Source organism: Rousettus aegyptiacus, unplaced genomic scaffold (genome assembly GCF_014176215.1).
Source record: "Rousettus aegyptiacus isolate mRouAeg1 unplaced genomic scaffold, mRouAeg1.p scaffold_m13_p_9, whole genome shotgun sequence".
NCBI classification, from domain to species: Eukaryota; Metazoa; Chordata; class Mammalia; order Chiroptera; family Pteropodidae; genus Rousettus; species Rousettus aegyptiacus.
This window is the reverse complement of record NW_023416312.1, coordinates 96,262,757-96,290,561: the sequence shown is the minus strand read 5'-3', so window position 1 is coordinate 96,290,561 and position 27,805 is coordinate 96,262,757. Positions and strand designations below refer to the sequence as shown.

The window sequence follows — 27,805 nt, the reverse complement described above, 5'->3', positions numbered from 1 at the left end:
CCAAGGAGCACATTCCATTTCAAATGTTAGTCATGAAAACTACTCTAATTCTCTCGCTAATTTATTGTTAGATTTTCAGCTCATGGAATGTTTCCATGAACCAGGCAAACTGAAGGGGAAGGACGGGGCTGCAGGATTAGGTTCCCATGAGAACGAGAACAAGGCCGTATTTGATTGACTGCTGCTGAAATACTGCGTTTCGCTAATGATGAATGAGCATTATGGAACTACCTCTGAGGCAGCCTGTGGCATCTCCATCTCTACTTGTGTTAGGAAAAGCGGCTTGACTATAAATAATTAATATTAATGAGGAACAAATTATAAATCATGGACCCCAATTTTTAAAAAATATTTTTACCTTTTTATGCCATACAAGTAAGCATCATTTTGCACAATAGATTTGTTTCTAGAAAGTGCATGTAAATTGATGTTTTGAAAATCAAACCGGATCGTAAATGCATGAGATGAGCTTACTATTTACAGGAAACCTGCGGTGAATCATTTTCAAAGTGAAAGATTCTTTTTAAGGGTGAAAAATTACCTTTTTATCTGTTTGGAAATACATGCTAGAATTTTTGTGACAGGTTTGCTTCGAGTGGGAAAACATCTCTGTGCGTCTTTTCTTTTTCTCTCCCACGTAAAATTGTGAGATATAATCATTCAGTTGTAACCATCGTACAGCCACACTACGCCGTAGTGGAGTGGGCACGTGGATGGGTATTTTCTCAGTTTTTTTTTTCATTATGAGAGACTGCCATGATCCATTTGCTTTGTCCCTTGCTTTCTTTTGAGAAGCTATTAAAATGCTATTTATGAGAAACATTGCTTTGTAACTTTCCATATATGCACCATTATTTGAATTTACATTATGGGAATTAAACTAAGAAGAGAGTTTTATACACGGGTTCAAATGTGAGAAATTATTTAATGGTTTCAAACTGGAAATTGTTTGACATGCTCTGATGTGCATAATGAAGTGTCTCATTCTATCTGATCAAAAAAACATTTTTTACACAGAATTAAAGGGCAACAAATCTAAATTGGAATGTGATTTTAAAAGTCAAGTTATTTTAGATTTAAAAGTTTTAGCAAGAGCAACAGAGAGATATATGCTTAGGAATATCTCCTATTTTTCTAAAATTTGGGACTGGGCTACCAGGAGTTTAGCATCAAACTTTATGTAAAAAATGGTGTTTGAGAGAGTTGCATTTCCACAGAGTTGGTCTTTTAACCAGGGTAATTCATGCTGTCTAGAGAAAGATCACTTTCCAGAACATGAAAATTCATTTACTTGTACTGATATATTTATTTTTACCTACAGTTTCAGGCTCTTATAATAATAAAAGTACCAGTGGCAAATACGATGGGTGTCAAATTCTAAATTATATGACTGAAAATATTTCATTGAACCTCTTCGAGTCTATTTTATAGTTAATTTATGTCAGATTCAGAATCAAATTGCTAGACATTTCTTTGCTTAGAATTGTTATCTTTTAAAAATGTCTTAGATCTTCACTTAATATATCACTTAACTAAATTCCTTACAGTGTATTTCTCCTAGCAAAGGAAGAAAAAAGATTAGTCTATTGGGCCTGAAAGAGATACTCTAAAAACACACACACAAATATTTTTAAACAGTGCATATCTACTTTATGGCAATACTCTCTTAACTCAGCGCTTAGGAATAAAGGCAAATAGCACCTCAGTGGATTGTTTTTCATAGTTCACTCAGCAATGTGTTTACTAAGTCACTCTTACAACTATGTGCTTATATATTTTGATATACAGTATGTTCTACAATAGTGTGTCTTCTGAGATTTCATTCTTATTTTTAAAACCTATTTAAATGTGATTTTGCTATCCCTCCCAGCAAAAACAAGCTTATTTCTCAAGGGATTCATAGTCAAGCCTGATCATAATTAAAGGAAGAGTCTGAAATGTCTTTTTACACCAAGAAAACAGAAGCAGATATGTAGCATCAGGAATGATTTGCCTAGGCAAGGGAATAAAGTGTTTATTTCACAGAAGGGTGGAGGGTAGTCCATGACATTTTATTCACACGTTTTTTCATTCAGATGAATCCCCTTTCATGCATGCAAAAAAATGAAAATTCAGAACAGGAATCTGTTCTACCTGATTAGAAAACTGCCATTGTGCTTCTTGTAATATTTTAGGAGCAGTTATTCATTCATATATGTGTGAACCAAGCAATCCACAATTATGACTTGGGAAATGAATCCCGGGGTGCTTTTCCGAAAGATGATTGGCCACCTTGAGAATCAGGGCAGCCAACATCCTTGGTCAAGCCCTGGTCTTGTTATCTCTGAGGAAGTGTTGGCAATTCCCAAGATAATTGAGTCTCGGTGGATTCTGGGATTGAATATTCCATGAGCATGTAGGAAGGCCAGCATCAGGGGTCTCTTACTGAAGTCAGCCTGACATAGGTTCAAGACATGAACTCTCCATTATTGGCTGTGAGAACTCAGTTTCAATTCATGAACCTCAGTTCCTCCTATGTAAAATGTGGGTGGGTAATAGTAGTGCCTACAACTCACTGGGTTATGAATATTCAATTAGCTAGTAAATATAAAACACTCGGCACAGTAGCTGGTACTTTATTTTATAAAATAATCACAAAACTAAAAGTACAATTGTGGCTGTGATGAACTCCAAGGAAAGGAGTGTGCTTAGTACCAAAAGTATATGCATTTAAGACATTTTAGCAACTCTTCATTTTTATCCTCTTGGGCTGAAGTATGTGGGTTGACAGAGGAAATGATCAATATATTCGAGATTTGCTGATTCAAAAGAGGTCTTGCTCAAACTGGAAGCCTCTGGGACAAGTAAGGGAAATGCTCTACAAGTGGCTAAAGATTGGAATATAATGCAAATGGCCCTGACTCAGAACACTCGGTAATAACAACAGTACTAATCATAAGCATAACTCTAATTAATGACTATTGAGAACTTCCCATGTACCAAGCACCGTGATAAGCTCTTTAATCATTTAGTCCTATGATGTAGTTGCTATTATGATCCCCATTTTACAGACAAGGACACTGAGTGATAAAGAGGTTAAGTAACTTGCTCGAGATCACATAACTAAATGATGATGGATCTGCAATTTGAACCCAGGCAATCCAGCTCCAGAGTCTGTCCAGTTCAATCTCTACGTTATATTGCTTTCTGTGATTAAACTGTACTCAGACACACACACACACGCATGGACACACACATACACATACTCATTGATATTTCTTCTTGTGATACTACTTTTTCAACATGGATCAAGGAATCTAAGAATCAAATGTATCAAAATGTGAATATTTTGATATATTTTATTCTTAGGGATGAAGGGTTAAAGAAGTACAAATTAGTAGTTGATAGATGGTCAGGGGCATGGGGAGAACAGCAGAGGAAATGCAGTCGGCAGTAATGGAATGGCAAGGTGGAGAGCCAGAGAGAAAGAGCAATTCGGGGGATCATTTCATAAACTATATAAATGTCTAACCAATGTACTCTATACTTGAAACTAATAATAAAATTAAATTAAAAAATAAAATAAAGATAATCCCTTAACTATAAAAAATATTAATATTAATTCAGAATAACTGACACCTTCTGCGTTCTTCTTTCGCTACCTACCATGTACTCAAAACATTTTCTGGTTATCTACTGTGTAGGAGCTCCTGTGCCAGCTGCTGAGGAAACACAGGCAATTCCATTCCGCCCCTTTCCCTAAAGAGCTCACAGACCTGTGAACCTCTCATGCGAATAGGGCCAAAGAAGCTGCCTGAGGTTTTACAGTCCTTGTTAGGGCAAGTGTGGTGGCGTATGTTTGTTGGGCTTTCCTGAGCATTCCCTAAGTTTGGAGGAAAATCACAATTCAGTCATCATTATCCCTCAGTGGAGGATAAGAATTCCCATTGCTCCATATTGTTCACTCACAACTACCTGATATTCAACAGGTTTCATTTTTGATATCTGTTGCATGGAAAAGGGTAGGCCAACTTTCTCAGAGTGAAATCTGCACTTCTGGTCTGAAACTGCTCCTCTCAGAGAGTTAAAGAGGTATTTTCTATATGTTGTATATGAAACACACTTTAAAATTCTGTTTTGAGCATGTCAAAAAAAATGAAATGAAAAAAAAACAGTCAAATAATAAAACATTCCTGTACAGAACCACGGACATAGCCTGCTACTAATTATAAAGCAAGACTCACCACGATGTGCTTGATTTAAAGAAAGGGCAAAAAGGAAGAGCAGACAGAGAATCCTTGAAATTTCAACTGTCTTAGTCCCTCATCTTCTTCAGAGGTGGGCTACTCTACCTATATTGCTTGTTTCATTTCCCCAGTTTTGTGATATAGACATAATTTCAAGCTCTTTCAAGTTTTCTATGCTACTGGGAAAATCAGCGACTGCTTGCCTTCTTGATCTGAATGTCTGTCCTGTGGCTGGCTGTTCTGCATTTCCTGACTGGGCAGAGCCATGGGCAGAGCAATCTGTGGTTTGGAAGTGGCTGCCATTTGGATCCAGAGGCCAATGAGGTTTGCCTGGGCCGGACCCCTGGAAGTATCTTCTTTGAGCATCTTAACATCATTACTGTGCATCATGGTTTCCTGTCACTTTAAGTATCACAGTTCTTTCTGAAGTCAGTTTAAATTTCATGCAGAAAACAGCTTTGCTTCAAAATACAGTCATTTTCATGTTAAAAAAATTCATCCAGTCATAGAGTTTTCATGCTCCCCCCTCCCCGCCCCACTCCCCAGAGACACAAACTCTTTCTGGCAGATCGAAAGGTAGATTATTTCAATAAAGAGGCTGTCCCTGACATTGTAAGTGACTTCTCTTCAACATTCATGGCAGGAGGGCACTTTTAAATTTTTTACTGACTGTCAGGATATAATTTTCAAGGTATGGTTACCACACTAGCAACTTGGACTTTTCATCCAGTAGTAAAGGTTAAGACAGGTCATTGGTTTCAGGTCCTCTTCAATCTCAGAATAAGAGAGCACCCCAAAAGAGCATGTAAATAATGGGTAGACCTGATCCCAAATTCTATTCTCTAAGACAGTGAGATTGTAAAACATATGTGATTTTTCAAATTCTTCTACAAATGCTCAAACCATCACTAAATAAATAATGATACCTTGGATGTCAATAGGTGGGTGGGGAAAACACACTCACTCTTCTCAACAAGGCAAACCATCCAGAAACGTGCCGGGGATATCTAATCTAAGTAGGAGCAGAGTGGCATACATATTGATGGATTTTAAGTCAATTACTTGCTCTCTGTCAGCATTGAGAATTGATTCTTTGATTCAAGCCACATGGACACAACACTTTTGAGAAGTAGTGGTGGATATTCGCAAAAAGAACACTCGACTAGACTCGAGAGGCTTAGAACTGAGAGTCTGGCAACATTACAAGCATGTGATCTTGGGCACCTCATTTAAGCCATCCAAGCATGACTTTCCTCTTATCTAATGTGGGGAGTGAAGCAAGTGAATAATTGACTGCAAAACCCATGAACAAGTTCCTCCCATGGCAGCACAATTCACCATGGAGACTGAGTAATATTGAATGTTCATTTTATATATGAAACAAAGGCTCAGAAAGCACCAAATAACTTCATTAAGTCACAAGACAGGAAGTGATAGAGTTGGGTCACTAGAGACCCAGAATCTGAGGTCTCTTTGGGGCAATAAGTCTCTCCCATCTCTTGGCTCCCAGGATTAAGTAAAGACCAAATGTAAAAAATGCAATGATATATGTGGAAATGGAACATGTCCTAGAACTAGAAAGTATTATTATTATTATCATCAGTGTGAGTTGCCCCTGTATTTAACGATTAACCATTGTTCAGCTGAAACTTTATACAGGTGTGGCAGATATGGTATATGGAATAAGCTTAAGTTTTGTAATCCAAAAATCCTAGATTGAAATCCAGCTTTCAATAACTAAGTATGTGAATTTGAGCAAGTCCTTTAACTGCTCTGAGATAAAATTTCCATCTTGAAATTAGTTTAACCTTACAGAGATATTGTGAGGATGGAAAGCGATGAAATGACAGAACCAGAGGAACAGCACAGAACGCTGCACCAGGCAGGCCACTTTCCAGTGTTAGCACTGGCTTATGCGGCCATGGGCATTTGAGCCCTTGAAAGGCCAACCTTGGGAGTGATGATGATGGTGAATAAAATACTTAATGCTCGTACAATGTTTGCATATAGAAGGTGCCTAGAAACATGCTGGCTATAATTACCAAAGTATATTGCTCACATGCAGTTTCTTTGCCTCCTTTATCTCTACACTATATGACATAGAAAAATGATTTTGAAGAAATCTAGAATGAATGAACTTACAATTTTCAGATATCCTAAAAAATTTCTAGACATTATGAGATACTTAATATTTTTCCTTTCCAAAATCTAGAAATATCTTGCATCATTATAATATTCAGACATCTAGTTGGGATTTTAAAAAGTGGGCAACTTATGTAACGATGAGGTCACTCCGAAATTGGGCACTGCAGGTGGCAAAATCGTAGGTTGGTTTCTGTGTAAATCATTACCTTCCACCACCCCTCGGATCCCTTTTCTCCCTCATCTCTCTCTCAGGTATCCTGGAACCTTAACCAAAGACCAGGTAGTTTTATTGGGGGTGGTACGGATAGATACTGGGTGCCCAGATACCACAGGCTAACATGGAAAAGAAATTTCACTCATTTGGTTTTTTGAAGGCATACCTCAACCACACCCTGCTCCATCCCTCTGCCTCACTCTTGGCAGTATATCTGTAGCTGTCAATCAAATCGCTTTGAGACATTTTCCATTTTTGGTCCTCATTACTGAGGTGGATGGATGAACCACAAAGAAAGGCATTTGTCAAATTTTCAACTGACTTTACAGATGTAATTTTGCAACCATTTGTGATATTCTACCAACACTGCTCCCCACTCATCAGCAAAAAGGAAGGGCTTTTAGCAGCTCTGAGAAAATGTCAAGAGCAGACCATTTAAACATAACGTTCCTGATAACATAATTGTGGCAAAGGATCTGGCTATTCATGAAACACTTTTGATAGGATGGACGAGCAGAATGAATAGTTTAGAAGCAGGGCAGATGCTCTTTCTCATCTACTTCAGTCTCAGTTGGGTTTTTTTATTTGTTTGTTATTTTTTTAATTTCTAGGAATGATCCATGGGCTTGTCTATACTGCTGCTGTATTTTTTCACCTGGTCCTGAAAGACTTGTCAGTGCTCTGATTGATGAGTTTTGGCCCTGCAGCCATCTGGGAGGTCTGGGGACAAGAAAGCTCGTCCTAATGGGAAGGCAGAATCCTGGCTTCCAGTCCCAGCTCTGCTGCTCCCTAGCTTGGAGACTTTAGGTAAATATCTCCCTGCCTCTGTCCTTAGCCTCATTTATTTTCACCTGGCTAACTAACAGGATTCTTGCGACACTCACATGAGGCTAACACATTGTGTGAAAGGGCTTTACAATAATCAATCACTGTGAACATGAAAAGTAGCCCTGGTGGTAGCGTTTTACAATCTAGTAACTGCAAAAAAGACTGTGCATGTGTATGCGTGACTCTCATTACATCAGATAGCATTAGAAAGACCCGATATTCTGGGATACAGAGCATGTGTATGCAGATGTGCATGTGTGTGTGTTATTACAACATTATGTTCAATTATACGACTGGAATTATTTTAACTTTGGTCCCTTGTTTATTAACTTCAACACTTTCCACCAGCATTATTTGCTCCACTCCCCATTACTGTTCAAAATGGCAAGGAGAACTTAGAAATAAGCCATTGGTAGATAACCCTGGGGATCTTTTTTTAAAAATTATTCTACCATGAGGATATAAAGCAACTCTCCAATTATCAAACAAGTTGGTAAGAATGAAAAGTGGTGGATGAACCTAAAAATAGACGTAAATATCAGTTCTCTTCATTTTAATATGGCAAAATGGACATTTCTAGAGAGGGAAGTTGTCCCTCTCATAGGCCACCTAAATCAACCTCATAGGGATTTTATGTTCTGGTATAAGATCCTTCTAGGCACCAATGCTTCTGATTCTCCAAAGGGAGCATCTTACAGACATAGTGACACAATCTGGCTACAAGCCCTGAGCTGAGGATGTACCTGTGCTTGCTTCCAGAATGTCCGCATTAACATATATAGTACGACAAGACCTAAGTCAGTGACAGGATTCAGATCTACTACTTTCCTCAATCTAAACCAAAACAATAGGAACTATTTGGGCATGCATCGTGGTTGGTCTACTTTGGCCTAACACTTGGACATGGTCACGTCAGACTTAAAATCAGTAGGGACATCTCCAAAGTACCTGTGGATGGCTTTATGTGCAGGTTAAGAACAAGCATTCTGGAGTCTGTCCCATTCTGGCTTTATTACAGTGAACCTTTGGATGACTCAGTCAATGTCACTGAGTTTTGCTTTCTGCTGCTGTAGAATATAATGCAGGCAACTCCCATGGCTTGGTGTAAAGACACAAAGTTCCAGGAACATAGTAGGCACTCAATAAATATCAGTAAGATGAAGTATTGGTGTTGTCAGTACAAGTCTAATCCTCACTAACTTGTGAGCTCCTTAAAGGAGAGATGTGTGATGTTTCATTCTGAGTTACCACAGAGCCTTACTCACAGCCATACACACAATAGGGACATAATTCATCCTTGTTGAAAGAAATAAAAGCATGAATGAATGAATATAAACATGGATGCAAATCAGGTAGAAGAGACACTTGACCTTTCCCTGAGAGAAAGAGAAAAAAAACCCTTTGCTTCTAATTACAGAGCTGTCTCAAAATCCACCTGAAACATACGAATCTTGGACACATGAATGACAACAGAAAAATCAAATCTGAATCTTTCAAGATTTATGCTAGCTGAGCAAAAACATCTATGCCTTTCGCTTTTGTAATGAAAGTGAAAACCCACAGCCCCCATTGAAGGAACCTCAGTTTTCAGTCCTGGCACCTTCAGTTGAGCACCAGCCGTTTCAATGCTTCTTGATATGAACGTTCCAAATGCTAATATTGCTTGTTGTCACATTAGCCAATATACAATCCTCAAAATAAAATCCTCTTGATGTCTGATTACTCTTCTTAAGGACCTCATGCTAATTCATTTCAAACTGTGAATTACCTTTAATTCACAGCTTGAACAGGCTGCCAAATTTTGTTTTCTCTGCTCCCAGGTGGCTGTCTCTGATGCAGTGGAGAACTTCCAAAAATATATTAAGTCCTTAAGAAGAGTTGGCAAGCTATGAGATGCAGCATGTACAAGACAGGTTAAAAGCAAGAGTTGGCTTACGTTTCAGTTGGAAAACCAGAATGGCTATAACTAGTGAAAGTTACCGAGATCATCAATTTATCTGGAGAGTTTAGTTTGCCTCATGTAAGCCTCAAACTGATCAGTAGTATTTCTAAATTGCAAGTGCCAAATTACGTATTCCGATTAAGAATTAATCTGATTAAGAAAATAACAGTAATTTTTCTCCTGCCTCATTACACAGTCACTTTGCTACCAAAATTGTATCTAAGTAGCAGACCAAACATCTACTTAGGAAAGAATATGTGAAATTGCTAGACGTGTGGGTTATTGCTCTGTAATAAGGAATTGCAGTTCTCAAATCTCAAATTGGATATTCAAAGGAAACATTTTCAATGATGAAAGTTTGGGTAGAAAAATTGGTCAAAATGGTAAAAAATAATTCAAATTTCATATAGCAAATAATATAAGGCTTGTTATCAGTTACAACAAACTGGAAGAAATCTACTGATCTTTCTATTCTCTATGGTAATGAAATCTTCATACCACATAGAGAAAAGTTTAGAAATAATGTTTTATTTGAAGGAATTTTGATTCAATTTTGTATTTTCTAAAACAGAAGTATAATTTCTTGTGAGACTCCTTTCCACCAATTTCACCTCTATAAGTCCAGGTTTAAAAGGTCAAATTTGGTATACGAAATCTCTAACTCATTAGATCCCATGAGAAAGGCCAGCCTGGCGGGAAGAGAGAGGGCTTTGAACCTACAAAACTTTCAGCCTGCATTCAGGTTTTCCCACCAGGAGGCAACGTAACTTACTCAACCCATCTGTATATTGATAGCCAAAATATCCATTCAAGATAAGCATGCACAGTAAATTGGTTTTCGCACTGGACTACATGCATTTCATGGAAAGGAACTGTATTCTAGCTTCACTTTTCTCATCTATAAAATGGGAATAATTTGGAGCCCCTCCAGAATGGCTTGCAAGTATAATAGGGTGATGTATGTAAAAGCACTCGGACATGGGCCCTGGGTTGTAGCCTGGCATGTGTGCTCAATAGCACGATGATAATTGTCTGAGACTCCTGCCATTCCTGTGATAGTATAAATTCCTTTCCTCCTAACTAGCACTACATCCAATAATTTGTTCATGCGGAATGCATATCTGTCACTCACAAGAAAACTAAGGCTTGTTACAACCAGCCTGGGTCCATGGCTGTGATGTTTTCAAAACTGTAGCTAGTACCATAAGTAGAGGAACTGGTTTTATGGCAAGGAAAGAACAGCGTTATGGCTACATATGCCTTTATATTGGACTTTTATGGAAACTAAGCAGGTATTCTTGACAGCATGGCTTAGAACACAGGAGCTGCTTGATTAAATGAAGGTCCGAATGGTTTCCAACTGGACCGAATCCAGATGCTAACAATCCAGTGTAACGAAAGAAGTGGATATTTGGAGCTGCCATCTTCTTTATCATACTCACAAAATTAACTGAAGACAAGGACTGACTGGATGGATACCCTCGAGTTCGTGATGCTGTCTGAAAATGCTTATTAGGGCAACTGAATATACCTTATATATTACTGTTTAATATGACTGATCAAAGACTGACAACATAATGTAGTTTTGTAAAGCCATAGTATTGACATGATGCCATAATCCAGTAGATAAAGCAATCTAACTCGAGAAAATTCAAGTTCTTTGGGGCTGGTGTCAGTTTTCTCCTCTATCACTCCTTAATGGTTTCATTAAGAAATTAGAAATAGTCGCAGGGATGTAGAGTACAGTGTATAGAATATAGTCAGCAACGTTGTAATGGCTGTGTGTAGTGCCAGGTGGGTGCTAGAGTAATTAAGGGGAATCACTTTGTAATTTATAGAAATATCTAACCACTATTCTGTACACTTGAAATTAATATAAAACAAACAAACAAACAAACGAATAAAAGTATAATTGAGATACATAAAAAAGAAACCCGCAAAGCTATGCACTAGTTAAAATGGAAAGGACACATTTTTATAAGTTTATACTATCGCAGTAGAGAAAAGAGACCACAATAAACTGAACTCAAGTTTGGTTTTTCAGAGGTGACTGGGTATTTTAAACAGAGAATGACAGATTAGGGAAGGAGATGAGCAGGGGCTCAGGAGAGTCAGGGAGGTGAAAAACTACAAAAAGCTGGAAGGGGAGGGCTCGTCTATGTGAATTCTGTTGTTGTTTGCTAGATGGCCATTATCAGAGTTAGACTTCTATCCTCCCACAGAGACTGGGAGACAAGTGCCTTAACTCTGGGCGTTAGCTGGAATAAACAGTAACTTCTTTTGGCAGTCTTGACTTTTTTCAAGCAGACACATTAAAGGGAGGAGGCTGGGGTCATCATAGCGATGAAGCCTGAGGCTAGTAGAACCTATACTAGTGTTTCTTCACGTCTTTATAGGCCAAGGTTGAGGCCTCCTCTAGAATTGGGCTCAGAGGATCCTGGCCAGACTTTAGTCAATGAGAAAATCTTTGTTGACTGTAGTTACATGAGACGTTAGCATTGAGGAAAACTGAGTTGATGGTATACTATCTCTGTACTATCTTTGCAACTTCTTGTGAATCTATAATTATTTCAAAAGAAACAGTTAAATTTTTTTTAAAAAGAAAGAAAAGAGAAACTAGAAAGTAACACAATATCTGGTGTGTCCATTTAATCCTTGAATCTGGTTAATGAAAAAAATGGATCTTTTAGAGGCAGTACACACACATGATACTACTGTACAAATATACAACTCTATTGCCTCCTGAGAAATACAATTTGAGCTTTGCAAGCTCATGCTCCACCTTCTTTTTGGGACAGATTTTTCTAGGCTCAGGGAATCAAAAACTGCTGGCTCTTTTTTTCCTCCAGAAATTACTGAGGGTTAAAGTTAAACACACTTTTAAGTTGTTAAGGTTAATTACTAAAGAGTGTAACTGTTTACATCTGAATTCTGACGAGTGTTTGTGTGTGTACCTGTATGTGTATACACATATGCAAATTAATTTGCATAATTTCCTGTAAGGGGCTCTGTCTGTATACTTTGAAATAAAAATAAATTCTTCTGTGATTTAAACTCACATCCTCTAAATACTAGATCAGTATTTTCCCCCCAGCACCATTTCTGCTATGGGGCAGAGACTCAAACCTGGGTCTGGAAATTTCCCTAGTCTGATGCCACCCCATGGATGAATACCCCATAAAAAGCACTGTGTGTCAATGGAGTCCTGTGAGTGAGGACCCACTTCTCTAAAAGGCGATGACTGTCTAGAACACAGACGGAGCCTGGCTGGTTTCCAGCTTGCACTCAGGCACACTTGGGCCACTGTTTTCAGACCTAGTGCTCATATGTGCAGTCCTTATACACAATGTAAGCTCAAATGGAAGGTATGTATTTCATTGACCAGGGGAAACAAAGGCAAGATGAGCAAAACTAATAAAGTACCCTAGTAATTAAGGGATCCTGTTTTACAAGACTCCCATCTCTCTGTACTACGGTTAAGTGGAACAAATATGTCCAGAACATTTGCTGGCCATGACGAATTGTCTTTGCTGCAGCAGGGCCGACTTAGGGGTGGCTTCCCACCAGGCTCCAGCTACCAGCAGACCGTCTATACTCAAAAACGCTTTTGGTAGCCCGGAGGACTACTCTGCCAAATGGAAAATCCTAGAAGCTGGAGTAGAAAGCACACTGAACTAAAATACAAGAGGATGATAGTAATGGCTAAGCTGATAAGTATTTGGAAGCTAAATATCAAAATAATTATAACTTACCTGTCCTATGTTAAACCCATAGACTACAATAAGAAGGAAACTTTTTCCAGCTGAAGTCTGATAAGAAATGCTCGGATTTTAGATCAAGCGGCTTAACCAGTTGATTCATAAAATGGACCAAATGCCATCAAGTTTTATTGATGTTTCCTATAGAGAACCTTGGTCTTATTGAATGCACTATATACCCCTGTGTATGAGGTGCTGTTCTCTGGAAATGCAGCCCCTACCTATAAGGCATAATTCACGAGTTTATTTCTGTTAGTTACAAACTATTGAAATGTTGCATTTTATGGTCTATGTGGAAATCAGCATATTTTACTATGGGAGCCTAATATTCTTTCTTTAGTACTAAGATCATTTTACAATGGGAAAAATATTTATATATATATATATATATATATATTTTATGTTTGGTAGCCTATGTCAATTTCCTAGCTGTTCAAGTGTGTGTGTGTGTGTGTGTGTGTGTGTGTGTGAGCGCGAAAGAGAGAGAGAGAGAGAGAGAGAGAGAGAGAGAGAGAGAGAAAAATTTATATTGATTTTTAATGGAGGGCAAGTTAAGAGGATAAGATCTATTGTTTACCAGGATTATAGAGAGGGACAATTTAAAATGTGATTAATGGAAAACCTGAAGTGAGCATATTGAAGATGGTTTTGATTGCTATGTTTGCATATAGTTTGGTCCTTAAATCTGAATTCCAATTTTATTCCCACCCCCCACTCTTATTTTTTCTTGCTTCTTAAAATGGAGAATTCTTGGTTGTTGAAGCTGAACTCTGAATTAAAAGGCACAGATCAGTCCAGAAAGCCAAATAGGAGGATGAGTGATGGGGTCAGCGTTTAGGGTATTTTCCTGCTAAATAGAACCAGAACATGGAAATGCCATTGACTTTCTCAGAGCTTCCATCTATTTGGGAGTCATTCCCAGTTGTTTTATGCAATTACTTGTGATCTTCCAAAAGGTGAGCCATTCATTTCAAGTGTGCCATCAGGCCACTCGAATGTCATAAATTATTTCATTTTGAAAAATTTCAAGTACGTGACTATTACTCACACAGAGAAGTTGACTTCCATTTTCTATTATTAGAAATGAAAGTAGTTGTGAGAGAAATACTCCCTTGATGTACTCTTGCACCAACAGGTATTACAAAATCTACAATAGTTAATCTAAGGAAATTGGTTTCTCCGTATCCCTCCTACAGTTAGCATTAATAAAAAATGAAGACAATGCTGAGCGAATTGCGGGGCCCCGGCTTCTGAACTTCTGTCTGGCATCACATAATCTCTTATTCGAATTCTTCCTAAATGCCCTTGTCTGTCTTCAATATACAGTCATTGGATGACCTGCAAACAGCAAGGTCTTGGGCTGACCAACCATAACTATATCCACTCAACATTTCACATCCAATCATGGCTGTTAAGACATGTCCTTTCTCCATCCTAGTCAATGGTGGCTGACTACTGCAAATAGTGATGTCTGTGGCTGAAGCTACACAATGCTCAAACAACTAGCCAAGAATCACAGTTGTTTTTATATCCAAGGTACCGACCTAGCCTGCGTCTGCATCATCGGAGACTCTAAAGACAACCTTATTCACTTTTACCGTTACTTGCTTATCATGAGTAATCTCACTCCCACCTCCAACTGAACTCTACATTAGTTTTAAGTCAAGGTTCATAATTTCAAGGAGCAGGAGAAAAGATTTTCTCAGCCATGAGGCAGTAATTCCTTGCCAAATGCCCCTGAAGAAGCCTGTTTTAGAAACCAAAGTACTCACGACTTGAGCAATACTGACTTTGTAGAAGCTCTGCTGGTCGGGTCGCTCCACTCTGAAAAGAAAAGGCACAAACCATTACTATCCATGTTTTCTACCACCAAATGATTATTGTGAATTAAAGTGGTCTTCAAACATGTGCCCTTCTAATTATACTTTTTCACGGCATTCCACCATTAAAAAATAGATGATAAAAAAGGACCAAGTGGATATATCATGATATGACTTTTCATTATTATTATTTTATATTTCAGTGTTGTTAGGTAAGAAATAGAAGAGGGAGGAGAAGACATGACTGTTTGAACAAAGAAGAATGTTTTTTTTTTTAAAAAACACCTACTTTGTAAGGTGAATCCTGGAGTCAGATGTTGGGATTCCTATAAAGGAGAAAACATACAATACGAACATTAGTTAAATGAATCAAAGGGAACGAAAGGCATATCTGTTATTGCTGAAGCTATAACTTGCTAATGTTTGCAAATAGGAAACCACTGCTAACAATTCCATTAATTAGGCTTCTGTCTGTAGTTCTAGTTGAAGGATAAATATTTGTTAACCAAACCTGCTGCAACATGGCCATAACCGTCATTTTCTCATAATTATATCAGACTGGTATCTATTTGGAAATCTGTGCAACATGGGAACAAATGACCCCCATGTGTCAAATTCAAATATATCATTTCTTACTTAGCTAGGCAATGACACCTCTAAGGAAGTAAAGTGGACTTGGTTCAAACAAGCAAATAATCATGGTTTTTGTAGAACTGTAAACGAGACCATAATTTATAGATTTGCTCCATCGTTCCATTTTATAGATACAACTCCAATTTTCTACCTTAACTGTGACACATATGCAAAAGACGTATCTCATTTTCGCAAGAGAAGTGTTCTTAAAACTTCATTACAAATCTGGTGAAGTATAGAAAGCAATTTGAAATATGCTAGTGGAGCACATTATTTAAAGGGTTTTAAATTTGGTTTGAAAGTCACCCTATGCACAATTCATTCGCTGTTTTGAGAAATCAAGATTTGCACACACCAGGCTTTCTGAGAGTGTGGCACACGTGCATGGATCCTGACACACTTGCAGGCATGACAATGACATATAGGGCACACATAGCACCGCACAGATAGAAAAGAATATTGACTACAAAGCAAATGTTCCAAAAGTGGAGACAGTGAGTTCAAGGAAATACAAGATTTTAGTTATATCAATGACAGCCGCAAGTAATCTACTCTTTAAGCCTGATATTGCCACCCTATGGAGTAAGAATAGGATTACAGCATAATCTGTATTTAAAAGAAATGAACAAGAATGATAACATAGAGCTTTAATCAAAAGTGAACTTTTCAGTCTATTCAGCATGATTCTGCTGCCCAAAAGACATCTTCTGGCAAGATCACTACTCCAAAAGACTACCATAAGGTCCAAAAGGGCTAGAAAAGGCCTCTCAACTCAAGAGCCATCATGAAACCCATGTGCTGCTAAACGGCTTCTGTATCCTCACTGATAGAGAACTGATTTTGGACAAAGAACTCTTAACAAACATGGCCATGTGATTCCCACTCCTTGGTAAATCAGATGGCGAGGAAGCAGAAACACTTCTAGAGGCACACTGGGATACTGAGACACGAAAGCTGACAGCACAGGGGGCCAAGGAAAATGACACAGAAAAGTCAGAACTTAAAAAGCGCAATAGTCTATGGCTACGTAATTTAGAAGCAAGCATTCCTACCCATCTTAATAGCTCCTAAGGGTACAATTACAGCATAATATAATATTATAGCACAGTACAGTAACTGATGCTCATAATAACGTCTAAGTTATCAAGAAAGATTAAAGCATGTTCAGTATAATTTTTATAAGAAGTAGGGAAAATATTAATTACATTTCAAAATGATTCCTATTACATGATTTCTATGGACAGATAACCTTTGGTCATCCAGGAATTTCAATTATCCGGAACACCTCATTTACTGGGGTACCAAATAAATGAGTGGTTGGTTAACCATTTATATGTCCTTAACTATATACCGATATTTCTACCTGCTGTGTTTTTGAAGGGACTTCATTACAATTGTAGAGGGCAAGTTTGGGCTTTATGAATCAAATGGCAAGTTCCAAAGTTAAACCGAGTAGCTGATTAGAGAGTAAAACATGCAGACAGAGCTTCGTACTGGTCCCAGAAATCTGGACTGAATTTTTAACCTTCATCCAAATATTTTGGATTTAAACCAAAAGAATCAGTTATGCAGGGTGGCGGGGCAGTGATGCACAAAACGAATAGGAGAGTTATGTAATTCACTAAATCTGAGTCATTGGTGTTATGTATTCTTGACACAATTTTTAATGTTAAGCTGGGTAATACTTTTTAAAACCAGAATTATAAACAATGAAACACTTTTGGATATTACCCAGGTTACTTTACATACATACCCAATACCAAGTAGAAATAACTTTGTCATAGAAAGCATCTGCATCATTCATGCAATCATTATTGATGCATATAATATAAACTTTCAAAAAATGCCTGACTTTGATCTGTGCATTATTTTCATAGACATGTCATATAGGTAATTTTAGTATAGAATGATGCCAAATTGTTTTAAGAAACTTCTGTGAGGCTATTTTAAATAATAAATGGCCTTGATGATAATCCTGTAATCAAAGGCTCCTATATAATCTAGATTCCAGAACAGGGGGCAGCAAACTTTTCCCGTGAAGGGCCAATAGTAAACATGTTAGGTTCAAGGGGGCATAGAGTCTCTGTCGTAACAATCCAATTCTGTCATAGTAGCATGAAAGCTGTCACAGATAATATGTAAATGAATTAGAGCAACTGGATTCCAAGAAAAGTTTGAGTTATAGACATTAAAATTTGAAATTCATATCACTCATATTATTTCATGTCATTCACATTATTCATAACATTCATATTCTTTTTCTTTTGAAAATCATAACCATTTAAAGATCTAAAAACCCATGTGCTGTAGTTTGCCAGCCTAAACTACTTGTCTAAAGGAAGTTTACTTCCCCACAGCTTTACTGAACTTCCCCTGATGACGTTATTAGCTCCTTCGATTCTGCTTAGCAATGTACTCCTTACCTTAGAGTTTTTTCATTCTCTCTGAGAAAACATGGCATTTTCAATTTGATACAGATAAGTAAACTTAAGTAAGTTGAGAATGTTCAACTGCATCTGTTTTTGTAACTTTACAGAATCACAGATCATTTGACATGAAAAAAAATCAATTGGGATTACATAGTACACACATGTACATAGTACAGATGGGGAAACTGAGACTCAGAAGAACTGGAACAGGACCATACAGTCAGCAAATGGCATAGCAAGGATTAAAAGCAACCAGGTTCATAGCTCTTACGACAGGAGCACACTTTCCACTGTGAAAGCTGTCATGGATTTAAGAAATGGATGCTTTCTGAGAGTATGGTGTCCCCTAGTTCTGATGTGAGCGCTGAGGAAAGGGTGATCAACCTGGGTTACATGTATTTACTGGGGACAACCATGTTTTGGAAGATGGAATTTGAACTGGGGCATTTTAAAATGTGTGTAGTAAACACACACACGCACGCACGCACACGCACGCACACACACACACATTGCCAGAACATTTGGATCTAAAGACTGATTCCCTCACTTATTAGCTCTGGGTAATTTGGAGCACATTACTTTACTTCGTGCCTCAGTTTTTTCCTCTGTCAACTGGGGATAGTGAAATTACCAATTTCTTTTGGTTATAATGAGGATTGAATTATTTACTATATATTAAGTGCTTAAAATGATGTGAGGCATATCACAGCAGTCCATCTTCTTGATGTTCTTATTATCATTTAACTATACTTTTCTTTTAAACCAACATTTTGGCAGGGATCAAGCGAAACAAATGAGTGGGCGTGTGGCTTTCCTGATTTCATCATTTTCTCCTACTCGCTTCTACCTTTATCATGGGGTTGATAGTAGCACAGATAATTGTCAGAAAATGCAAATCACGCCTGCTTCCAAATTTTGCACTTACTACAAAAGCCCATTTAAACAAGCCATTCTATTGTATACACTTGTAAATGTCAAAATTGCGACTTGCACAAATTACCTCCAAAATTGGAGAACACAGCTGAAAACACTGCAATTGCTGTACAAGTGCCGGATTCAATGTCTGAAGTGGAGGGACTGATCCCTTGGCTGGGAGGCTAGGGGGGTGTGATATCAAGCTCAGGGCAGCATAAGGAGGGAGGGGAGGGAGACGGGAAGGAATTACATACACCAGGACAAGAACAGAGAGGGTTACTACTCACTTAGTTCTGACCTCTTTCAAAGGTAGAAGGGAGATAAACATAGTTCAGGCCAATGTCGTCAAATGCATTCTCTTACAAATTAAGGGACCTGATTTGGTTTTCCCTTCTACAAATAAAGTCTAAATTTCTTGGCTGGCATTCAAGGTCTTTCCCAGAGATGTGCTTATCTACCCAGGGTTCATCTCTCTCTACTTTCCATCGCATGAACCCTGATCCAGCCACTCAAGACCTCACTCACATCGATATAGAACATATCACGATCCCTCTTGCCTGCTTTTACCTATCTTGTTGTGCATGGAGTATGTTCCTCTTGAGCCCTTCTCCACCTGTCAAAGTTGTAAGCTACCTCTGTAAGAACTTCCTCAATGCCCCAGAGAGTGTTAGGTACTTCTTTGAGTGTTTTATTCTCTAGAAAGACACTTTTTTATGCTGTTTTGTTGTTTAGCTAATAACATATGGAGAGTTTTTTTCTTTATCCCTAACTTTAAGCCTGTTGTATGTCCTCAGTAAATGGTGTCTGAATAGATGGATGTCTGAATGGATGGATGGATGGATGGATGGATGGATGAAAGGAAAGTTAAATTGGACAGAAGGAAAGAAGGAAGGAAGGAAGGAAGGAAGGAAGGAAGGAAGGAAGGAAGGAAGGAAGGAAGACATTTTTTCCTTTAAAGTATTTTGTTAGAATAGCCATGTCTACTTAGGAATTTTAAAAACCGATGGTGAGAAAAAATTCTTACTGGGAGCAGGTGAGGAAATAAAAAACACTTGATAATAGTCCCATAGAAGAAAAGGTTCTGTCAATACAATGTGTTGGTGTGTAAAGATTTGTCTGCTTGTGAGGAAGGGCTGGGAGGCGATATAAATAAATGAAAACTGATCCATTAGACTGGAGAATATAGTTTTTGTTTAATTAAAAAATTCAGATGCTGTTGTTACATCATCTATTTGGTCTTTCTTAAGGGATCAGTTCATTCTTCTCTGATTCATCAGCTCTGGGCACAATCACTTGGATGGTGGCAATGCCCTAGGTAGTATGATAATGGATGCCAATGTCTAAATGTATATTTTCTTAAAGACTGTCCTTCAATAAAAATGACATTTATGTTAACATCTCAAGGGGCAAGAGAGAGTCTAAATGTTATGGCACTAGAAGATCAAGGACATTTTTAAGAATCCAGTTGGAAGATTGTCATAATTGAAATGAGAGAAAGGAAAATGGGGGAAGGTAGATAACTGACCTGTCCTGGGACGGAATATGTGTTCTGCTCAGAGTTTCCAGGAGTATGCATGGCAGTGAGAGGAGTAGGCCAGGAAGGGGTCATCTCCTGATGAGGAAAAAGAAAGCATTTTATTTTGAGGCACTTAGAAAATTAAACACCTTCTTGGCACTAAGTACTTACTGACTTAATTGGACTAAATTTTTCCCAAGGAACCTGAAGTTATTTGGTCTGTTCCTGGGTTCTATGCTGCTGCTTGAAGCCTATCTGCAACTCAAAGAACCATCCAGCATCCACTTGCACACTGTCAGTGACAGGCAGCTCACTACTTCAGGAAGCAGTCTGTCCCATGTTGAGACAGATTTTTCTTCCTAGTCATAAGCTAAAACCCTGTCTCCCAGGAGCTTCTACCTATGGATCATACTTTGGGGCCTCATAGAACACATCTCCTCTTTCACATTACAAGCCCGCAGCTTTTGAAAGACAGCAAGCAATTCTATCCCCCGATGTCGTTGTCTCTCCAGGCTGAGATATTTGTGCAAGCTTGTTCATTCATTTGTTAAGAACGTTCAAGTTTTCTTCTAATGCTTGAGTTCTACATTCTGTCACTTTTAGGTGCTCCCAGGAGGGCCTCTTGATTGCCTGTGGCTCTTCTAACTCATGCTATCCTGTTTTAGATGTTATCTGCCAGCTCAGGAAAGGGCAGCAAAGTCACCACCCTTGTTCTGGATACTCTTGATACTCATATCTTTTGATGTAGCCTAACATTTCGTGACAAGATTACACACGTGCTGTTGATTTTTTCATGCAAAGATGAGGCTGCTGAAGACAATTTTTTGTCATTTGTAGAGAAGGTTACTTTGTGATTGGTAGCTGTGTTCCACCTGGACATATATACAATATGTTTGTGAGTTCAAGTCTCAGTATAGGAAAAGACCCTTGGGCTCCCTCCCACTTTCTGTTATCAGCAGGAGTGCCTTCTCTGTTCTTTCAAATACTTAGGTTGAGAAGAGATGCTGTTCACCTGAAGAGTAAGGATAATTAGATCACATGCTCAACATCTGAGCACCAGAGAGATGCCAAAGTTTGTGGAGCAGGACGGTGCTAGCATGTGCTGAATTCATCCAATATTTTGAATATAAACATTAAACATAAAACCAATGTAATGATGGAAATATGGGAGAGCTTTGGGGAGGGGTTGAGGGGATTAAAGTTTATAAAAGGCCTTTTTAATCAGTCAGTTACATAATTCTTTCCCCCAACCTTTATGGTAACATAATTAGTCATTTCAAAGGTAATATTAATAAGAACGCTCAGGTAGCACTAAAACATGTTGTTTTTTTCCCCTTCTATAATTACTCAGTTCAAAAAGAGTCTTTGCTGTATGAAGAGCTATAATGCAAGGAGATACTTCACAGATTCACTCACAGGGGCACGGCTGAAGCAGAATTTGTAAGTATGATTCAGACTAGCGCTGACACAAATTGGATTTTACCTAGCACTATTTAAAAGGAGGCAGTAAGTACATTAAAAATGCATACAAGATTTAGAGGGGATGCTTAACCTACTTAAAAGAATATTTCCAAGTGTTTTTGAGTTGTGCATTTGTATGCAGTTAATAATGTTCGTGACAAATGCTAATTATGCATTTCATCAAAACTGGCCCAAAGTAACTCTAAGTGACAACAGTTTAAAGCTGAATTCCAATTACTTTGTATCTTCAAAATACTCAGTGATTTCTTGTAAGTTTTAGACTTTTTTTCCTGGTTAAGGCTGGTCTTCTCCAAAGTTACCCCCATCATTTGAAAGATATAGGTCTTGTTTAGACAGAGTTGACCAAGGACATCACATCTAAGGCTAAGATTTCCCCCACAACTGTTCCAAGTTTAAGTATAGCTCTGATCCCTGTTTTGCACAAAGCTCTGATCCTCCCTGAGCCCCAGGTCAGGATACAAATATCACCTCTCTTCGGCAACAAAGGAGTATGCGTTGATCACTGAGAGGCTCACTTACATTCCTTTCCGCCACTGGCCTTAGAGGTGTGTCTCTCAATTGATTGAAAGGTGTTTCAGACATCTGATGGATGAATTCATTCCTCAAAGATGTTCCTTTTCTCCCAGGTCTTCTCCATGTATTCTGGCAGAATCTGACTCTCAAATTAACATCAGAGTGCATGACCTGCTGGCCAGTCCACACAGAACTGCATAGACTTTTGCATTTTCAATTCCAATTGATTCTCTATATTTGAAAACGTGGGATTTCATGAAACGGCAAGCTGATTCCATGGTACCATCAATGCCTTTCATTAAGGTAGGGAGGGTGCAGTTGAAAGGAATACAATTTGCTGAAAGGGTATCTTCAGCAAGGAACACTGGCACAAAGCAAACTCACTTCTCAAGATAAGTTAGATCTGTAAAGTGTGGAAAGCTCACAACAGATTTTCCATTGTTACCCTTTTCATTCACACTTGAAGGATACTAAACTATTTTTATGTTCTTGCTGTTCCCAAGGTAAGAACACCCATGTATGCTTATCCAACTATACTAATCCTTTACCTGTTCCTAAGGTAGAGATGAGCACCTGCTCCTAAGTGTTGCTATGGCTTTTATAGCAGTCACTAGTGCCGAGCACCAGGACTCAACATCAAGCATCATTTCTCCACTAACGACAAAAATGACACACACACACACACACACACGCACATGTGCATGTGCATGCTTGTTCTGAAACTCCTTCATCTCTAGGCTCCTTTGATCCTCCCCAAGAGAGAGACAAAGCAATGAATATCCCCACTGGGCAGTCAAGGTATTGGAGGATCCAAGAGGTGGTGCCGCTCATGCACCACCTCACATTAGTCGTGAGTGAATGATGGTGATGGGTTCCAAAAGGCACACTTCACTACATCAGATGTGTCTCCCTTTGTAAGGCTGATAAACGTGGTTAATGGGGACTAATGGACCAAGTAAGTAATGATGTTTTATCTTTCAGTATTTGACCAAGAATGGGTTTTACAAACAATAGAACGCTCTACATAATTTCTAACGATGGGCCAGATGCTGGCATTAATGTGATCTGAAGACTCTGTAGTCAAACTCGGAGAAATCAGAAAAGGCCCATTTTCTGCCAGTGATTAATTCCCGACCACATTATTCATACTAGCGCTCACAGCTAGGACTCTAATGGATCTCAAACAACTTGTGGGTAGCACTGCTTTGCCAACTTAGAAACAGAAGCTGGGTGCTGCACACACTGAGAGCAGAGCACAGTCTGGATTCTGGATTCTGCTCATGTCAAATGCATCCCATACTCATCTAACACAGAGCTGTCGAAATGGCTTTTATTTCAAGTAACTAACATGTTTTCCAAAATCCGTCTTATTCAACTTTTTATCCGCAGTGCCTAGTACATAGTAACTAGTTAATGTGAGATATTATTACTTTCTTGAGTTTCTGCATGTGATGTTAAAAATAGTAGTAGTAGTAGTAGTAGTAGTAGTAGTAGTAGTAGTAGTAATAAGAACAACAATAATAATACCAAGATTTACCAAGTGATTACAGTGAGACAGGCACTTATTTGCATATTAGGTCTTTTCATATCACAAGCTAAAGAGGCAAAGATAAGCATCATGCTCATTTGACAGATGAGGAAACAGAGACACAAAGAGGTGAAGTGACTTGTCCAAGGTCATGCAGTTAGCGAGTGACAAAGCTTTTTTGGTGGATTTCCTGCATTTTGTTCTACTAACTTGTATTGAGTAGCAATGATATACCAGTCACTGGGGTCTAGAAAGGATAAAGTCAAGTTCCTTCCCCTGAAGAGCTCAGTCTCCTTGACATGCTAACCACCTTAAGAGGGCAATATATAAAGGTGTGGAGGGGCATTCTTCATATGAGGCATTTGGTAAAGGCTTCACAGTATGTCTGTGTCTGTGCACGTGTCCTACTTTCAGAGGCCAACATTATACTTATCACAGAGTAGATGTTCAAAAAACATATGTTTAGGTTCAATAACATATCATGACATGAATATTAAGGTCCTTACTTCAAAGAGCTCAAGGAGAAGAGACGATTATAACAATTTTTCAAATAACCATCTTAATGGATATAAATGGTGGTGGTATCTCATATATGTCATTGCTGCTGCCACTGTTGTTGTTAGAGTCAGAAAATTCCCAGTAGACCCCTGGACTAAGAGTAAGAAGAGCTTAACTCATGAGATAGTTCTTCCAAAAGCTACTTGAGTGATCCTGGTCAAGTTGCTTGCCTTCTCTGAGCCTCACTTTTTCTACCTGTAGTATGTGGGCTTTGGTTCAGATGACCTCTAGGGGTTCTCCCACCTGTCAATGTTCTTGATCTCTGCTTCTACCTCTTTCGCCTACATCTACAGGTCTGCTGCAGGGGAAAGGGAGCCAATGCGTATGCAAAAGTTTTGGAAACCATACAGTCTGGGCTACATACAAAACTCATTGCTACGAGCTCCTCAGCACAGCTCCAGCATTGCCAGCATGAGCCCATGTGCATCTGCTTGGCCAGCATGCACCTTAGACTTTATGCAGGGCTCAAGATGCGTGGGGATCAATGCCTTCCCCCTTCCTTCTGCTGAAATGACAAGGGTATAATCATTGTAATTTTGAAAGTATTTACAAATTTCTGTGATTAGGAATAATAAGTGGTCACAGTTGGGTGGTTTTAAAATACAAATAGGATTGGATAGAAGGAAAATACACCCACCCAATGAGGGTGGAGTTTATTTTCATGGAGACTTAGATTTAAATGACTCCCAAGTCTTGGTAACCGGTCTTGATCTCTGACTTCCTTTGGGGGAGAAAGTTCTTTTTCTTTTTTTTTGCAGGAAGTATACTCCCATGTAGTACTGTAATAGGAAAGTAAATATATTCAGTGAGCAGTCTTACATGCCACCATGGCCTGAGGATGCAGGAACACTATCACTCGCCCTTCTCCAAAACAAATTTAAACCTGAAAGTATTGAGTCTACCTGTCCCATTTATGCAAACAAGATGTGCTCATTAGACAGTCAAATCTGCTTCTTTAGCTGAAGGACCCTCCCTTCTTCAAAGCGAAACCACAGATGGGCGTGTGTGTGTGTGGAGGGGGGTGGTATTAATAACTTACTAGAAAACTTAATTCATTTGAATAAACAATTTAGAACCTTTGTATCCATGGACCCTGACAGTTCTTTGAAGAGCCAGAAATGAGAGGTGGGGGTGGGGTTAGGCATTTGGGCTGCCAAGGAATAAGAAACAAGAGCCCTTGGGATCCCCAGAAGGGGTTGCTGAGGGATCCAGGTCTCAGGAGAGCAGCTGTCAAATCATTCCTCAGCCCTCGATCCACCACTGATTGCTAACTGGCCTGTAGGAAGCTCTGCTTCTCCCTGATAGGAGAGGAAAGCCATGCAGGGGTATTAACACCATTATCTGCAGCCACAAGGTAGCTTTAAATAGGAAACAGATGACAGAAACTGGAGCAGGCCTTGGGATGGGCCTCTGGGGAAGCAGGCAGTCAACTGTAAGGACCCACATGCTGACTGTGGTCTACTCCAGCCACCATCCCAATGTGGTATACAAGGACATAGTCCCACTGTTGTGCTGCCCCTGTAGAAACATGAAGCTTCCTGCTTCTTCAGGTAGGACTTCCTCAGGCAGGCCCTGGGAGGACAAGGGCTGAAGGATTGAGCCCTTTGGCCAGGCTCAGGGAGCATGGCTGGTCCATATGAAGGTCCCCATGCAGGGAAGTAAGGCATGTGGGAAGAGCTGCTGGTCTCTCTCTCCCTTCAAGCCCTCCCAGGATAGACACCATGTTTCCTAGAATGTTTTTCCCTAAAGATGCTTATATGAAATGTGCTGTCTACTTTAAACCCTGGCCAGACCACAGTCTAGAATGTTGGGAGATAACAGCCTCAGGGGCAGACTGAGAAATTGCTGTGGACAGAACACATCTTGACTTCAGCGAGGCATTTACCAAGCTTCACAGGTAACTCTTACAACTAAGGATGGAGATGTGTGAGGTGCACTGTAACCAAGATGGAATTACAGTGCAGTTGAATAAGCTTACACGAATTTCTGGGTAAAAAAGGTCAACCTAGAAGGCAGTCTCTAAAGGCATGTCATAGGGCTCCGTCATTTGTAATCTTTTCTTCTTTATTCATTTTAATAATTAATAATAATAATAACAATAATGCCCTACTTTTATCGGGCTCTATGGTTGAAGGAAATGCTTTTGGAAACATTAACTCATTCGATCAATAACTTAAGAACATATAGAATGTCTGCTTATCAAAATTACAGGTGACATTATGAGAAAGGAAAATTCACAAAGACCTCGCAAAATTGGCCTAAAGGCAATAAGATGAATTTTGACAGAAGAACATGAAAACTGCAATCATGTCCCACGAACCAAGTGTAAAATTGCAGACTGTGAAAGACTACCTGAGTTAGCTGTAATTCATGGGCTAAAAAAAATTAAAAAAATAAAAACAAGGATTTTAGTTGACCTCCAGGTAAATTTTAGGAAGGTTGTCAACCAAAAGAGCCAAGGCCAACTCAGGAGATAGGAAAGTAAATGTGCTGCTCAGAACGTGGAAGTTGACTGTACAATAGTGCACTGTATGGGACAGAGCACATCTGAAACACTGTGGCATAATGGACGCCCCATTTCAGCAGAGGCATCGGAACACTGCACTCTCTTAAACGGGACAGCAACTAATACTATAAGAGCTTGGGAAGCTCAATATATATCCAAATACTCTTTAAAAGAATAGGAGAAGTTTAGTCTACAGAAAAGGGAGACTGAGGGAAGGTCTAAGAGATGAATTTAAATACGCAAAGGGCTCCCATATGGAAGTGATCTGGGACATGCTTTGTGGACTAAAGGTATAGGGCTAGCCCTGTGGGTAGCAGTTATGAAGGGACCAATTTTAGCTCAAACTCAGAATTTCAATTACATGAGCTTTCCAACCATGGAGCTTACTGCTTTAGAAGGCAGTGAGCAGAGGGCCCCTGCCTAGGGTGTTGGAAAAGGGATTCCTAGAAAGACAGGGGAGGGAAGTTGTGGGCCAACTGTAGTGCCTCACATAATCATGTGACCGTAGTCTTTATCTCTGAAAAGTCAATGATGTTTATAAGAAGATGCAAAACCGAATCTGGAACAGCAAGTTTTGTTTTGTTTTGTTTTGTTTTGTTTTGTTTTGTTTTGTTTTGTTTTTTACGTGACATATAAACATGGCTGACCAAACCGGCTAAGGAAATTCACCCTAATTCCAGGGCTGGTGGGAGGAGTCTGCCGTCTTACAGTGAGACAGCTAATAGCCCAATTTGTCTGATTGTTTGCTCAGCTCTTGGAAAGGCCAACAACAGTGGGACCGTATACTTCCTG

General features: G+C 39.0%; 1 protein-coding gene across 8 annotated transcripts in view; it reads right to left on the bottom strand.

Annotated features, from left to right (window-relative positions):
• Window positions 1–27,805, bottom strand: part of AFF2 (AF4/FMR2 family member 2) — a 445,289-nt gene that overhangs the window by 127,585 nt on the left and 289,899 nt on the right. For 4 of the 8 annotated variants that reach the window (XM_036227103.1, XM_036227104.1, XM_036227100.1 and 1 more), the window contains exons 5-7: window positions 20,436–20,522; window positions 15,223–15,259; window positions 14,904–14,937 (exon numbers count right to left, since the gene is read on the bottom strand). In XM_036227103.1, coding sequence (XP_036082996.1) covers window positions 14,904–14,937; window positions 15,223–15,259; window positions 20,436–20,522 — 158 coding nt within the window. The remainder of the gene's footprint in view (window positions 1–14,903; window positions 14,938–15,222; window positions 15,260–20,435; window positions 20,523–27,805) is intronic. The other 4 variants (XM_036227107.1, XM_036227108.1, XM_036227105.1 and 1 more) reach the window with 1 other exon arrangement.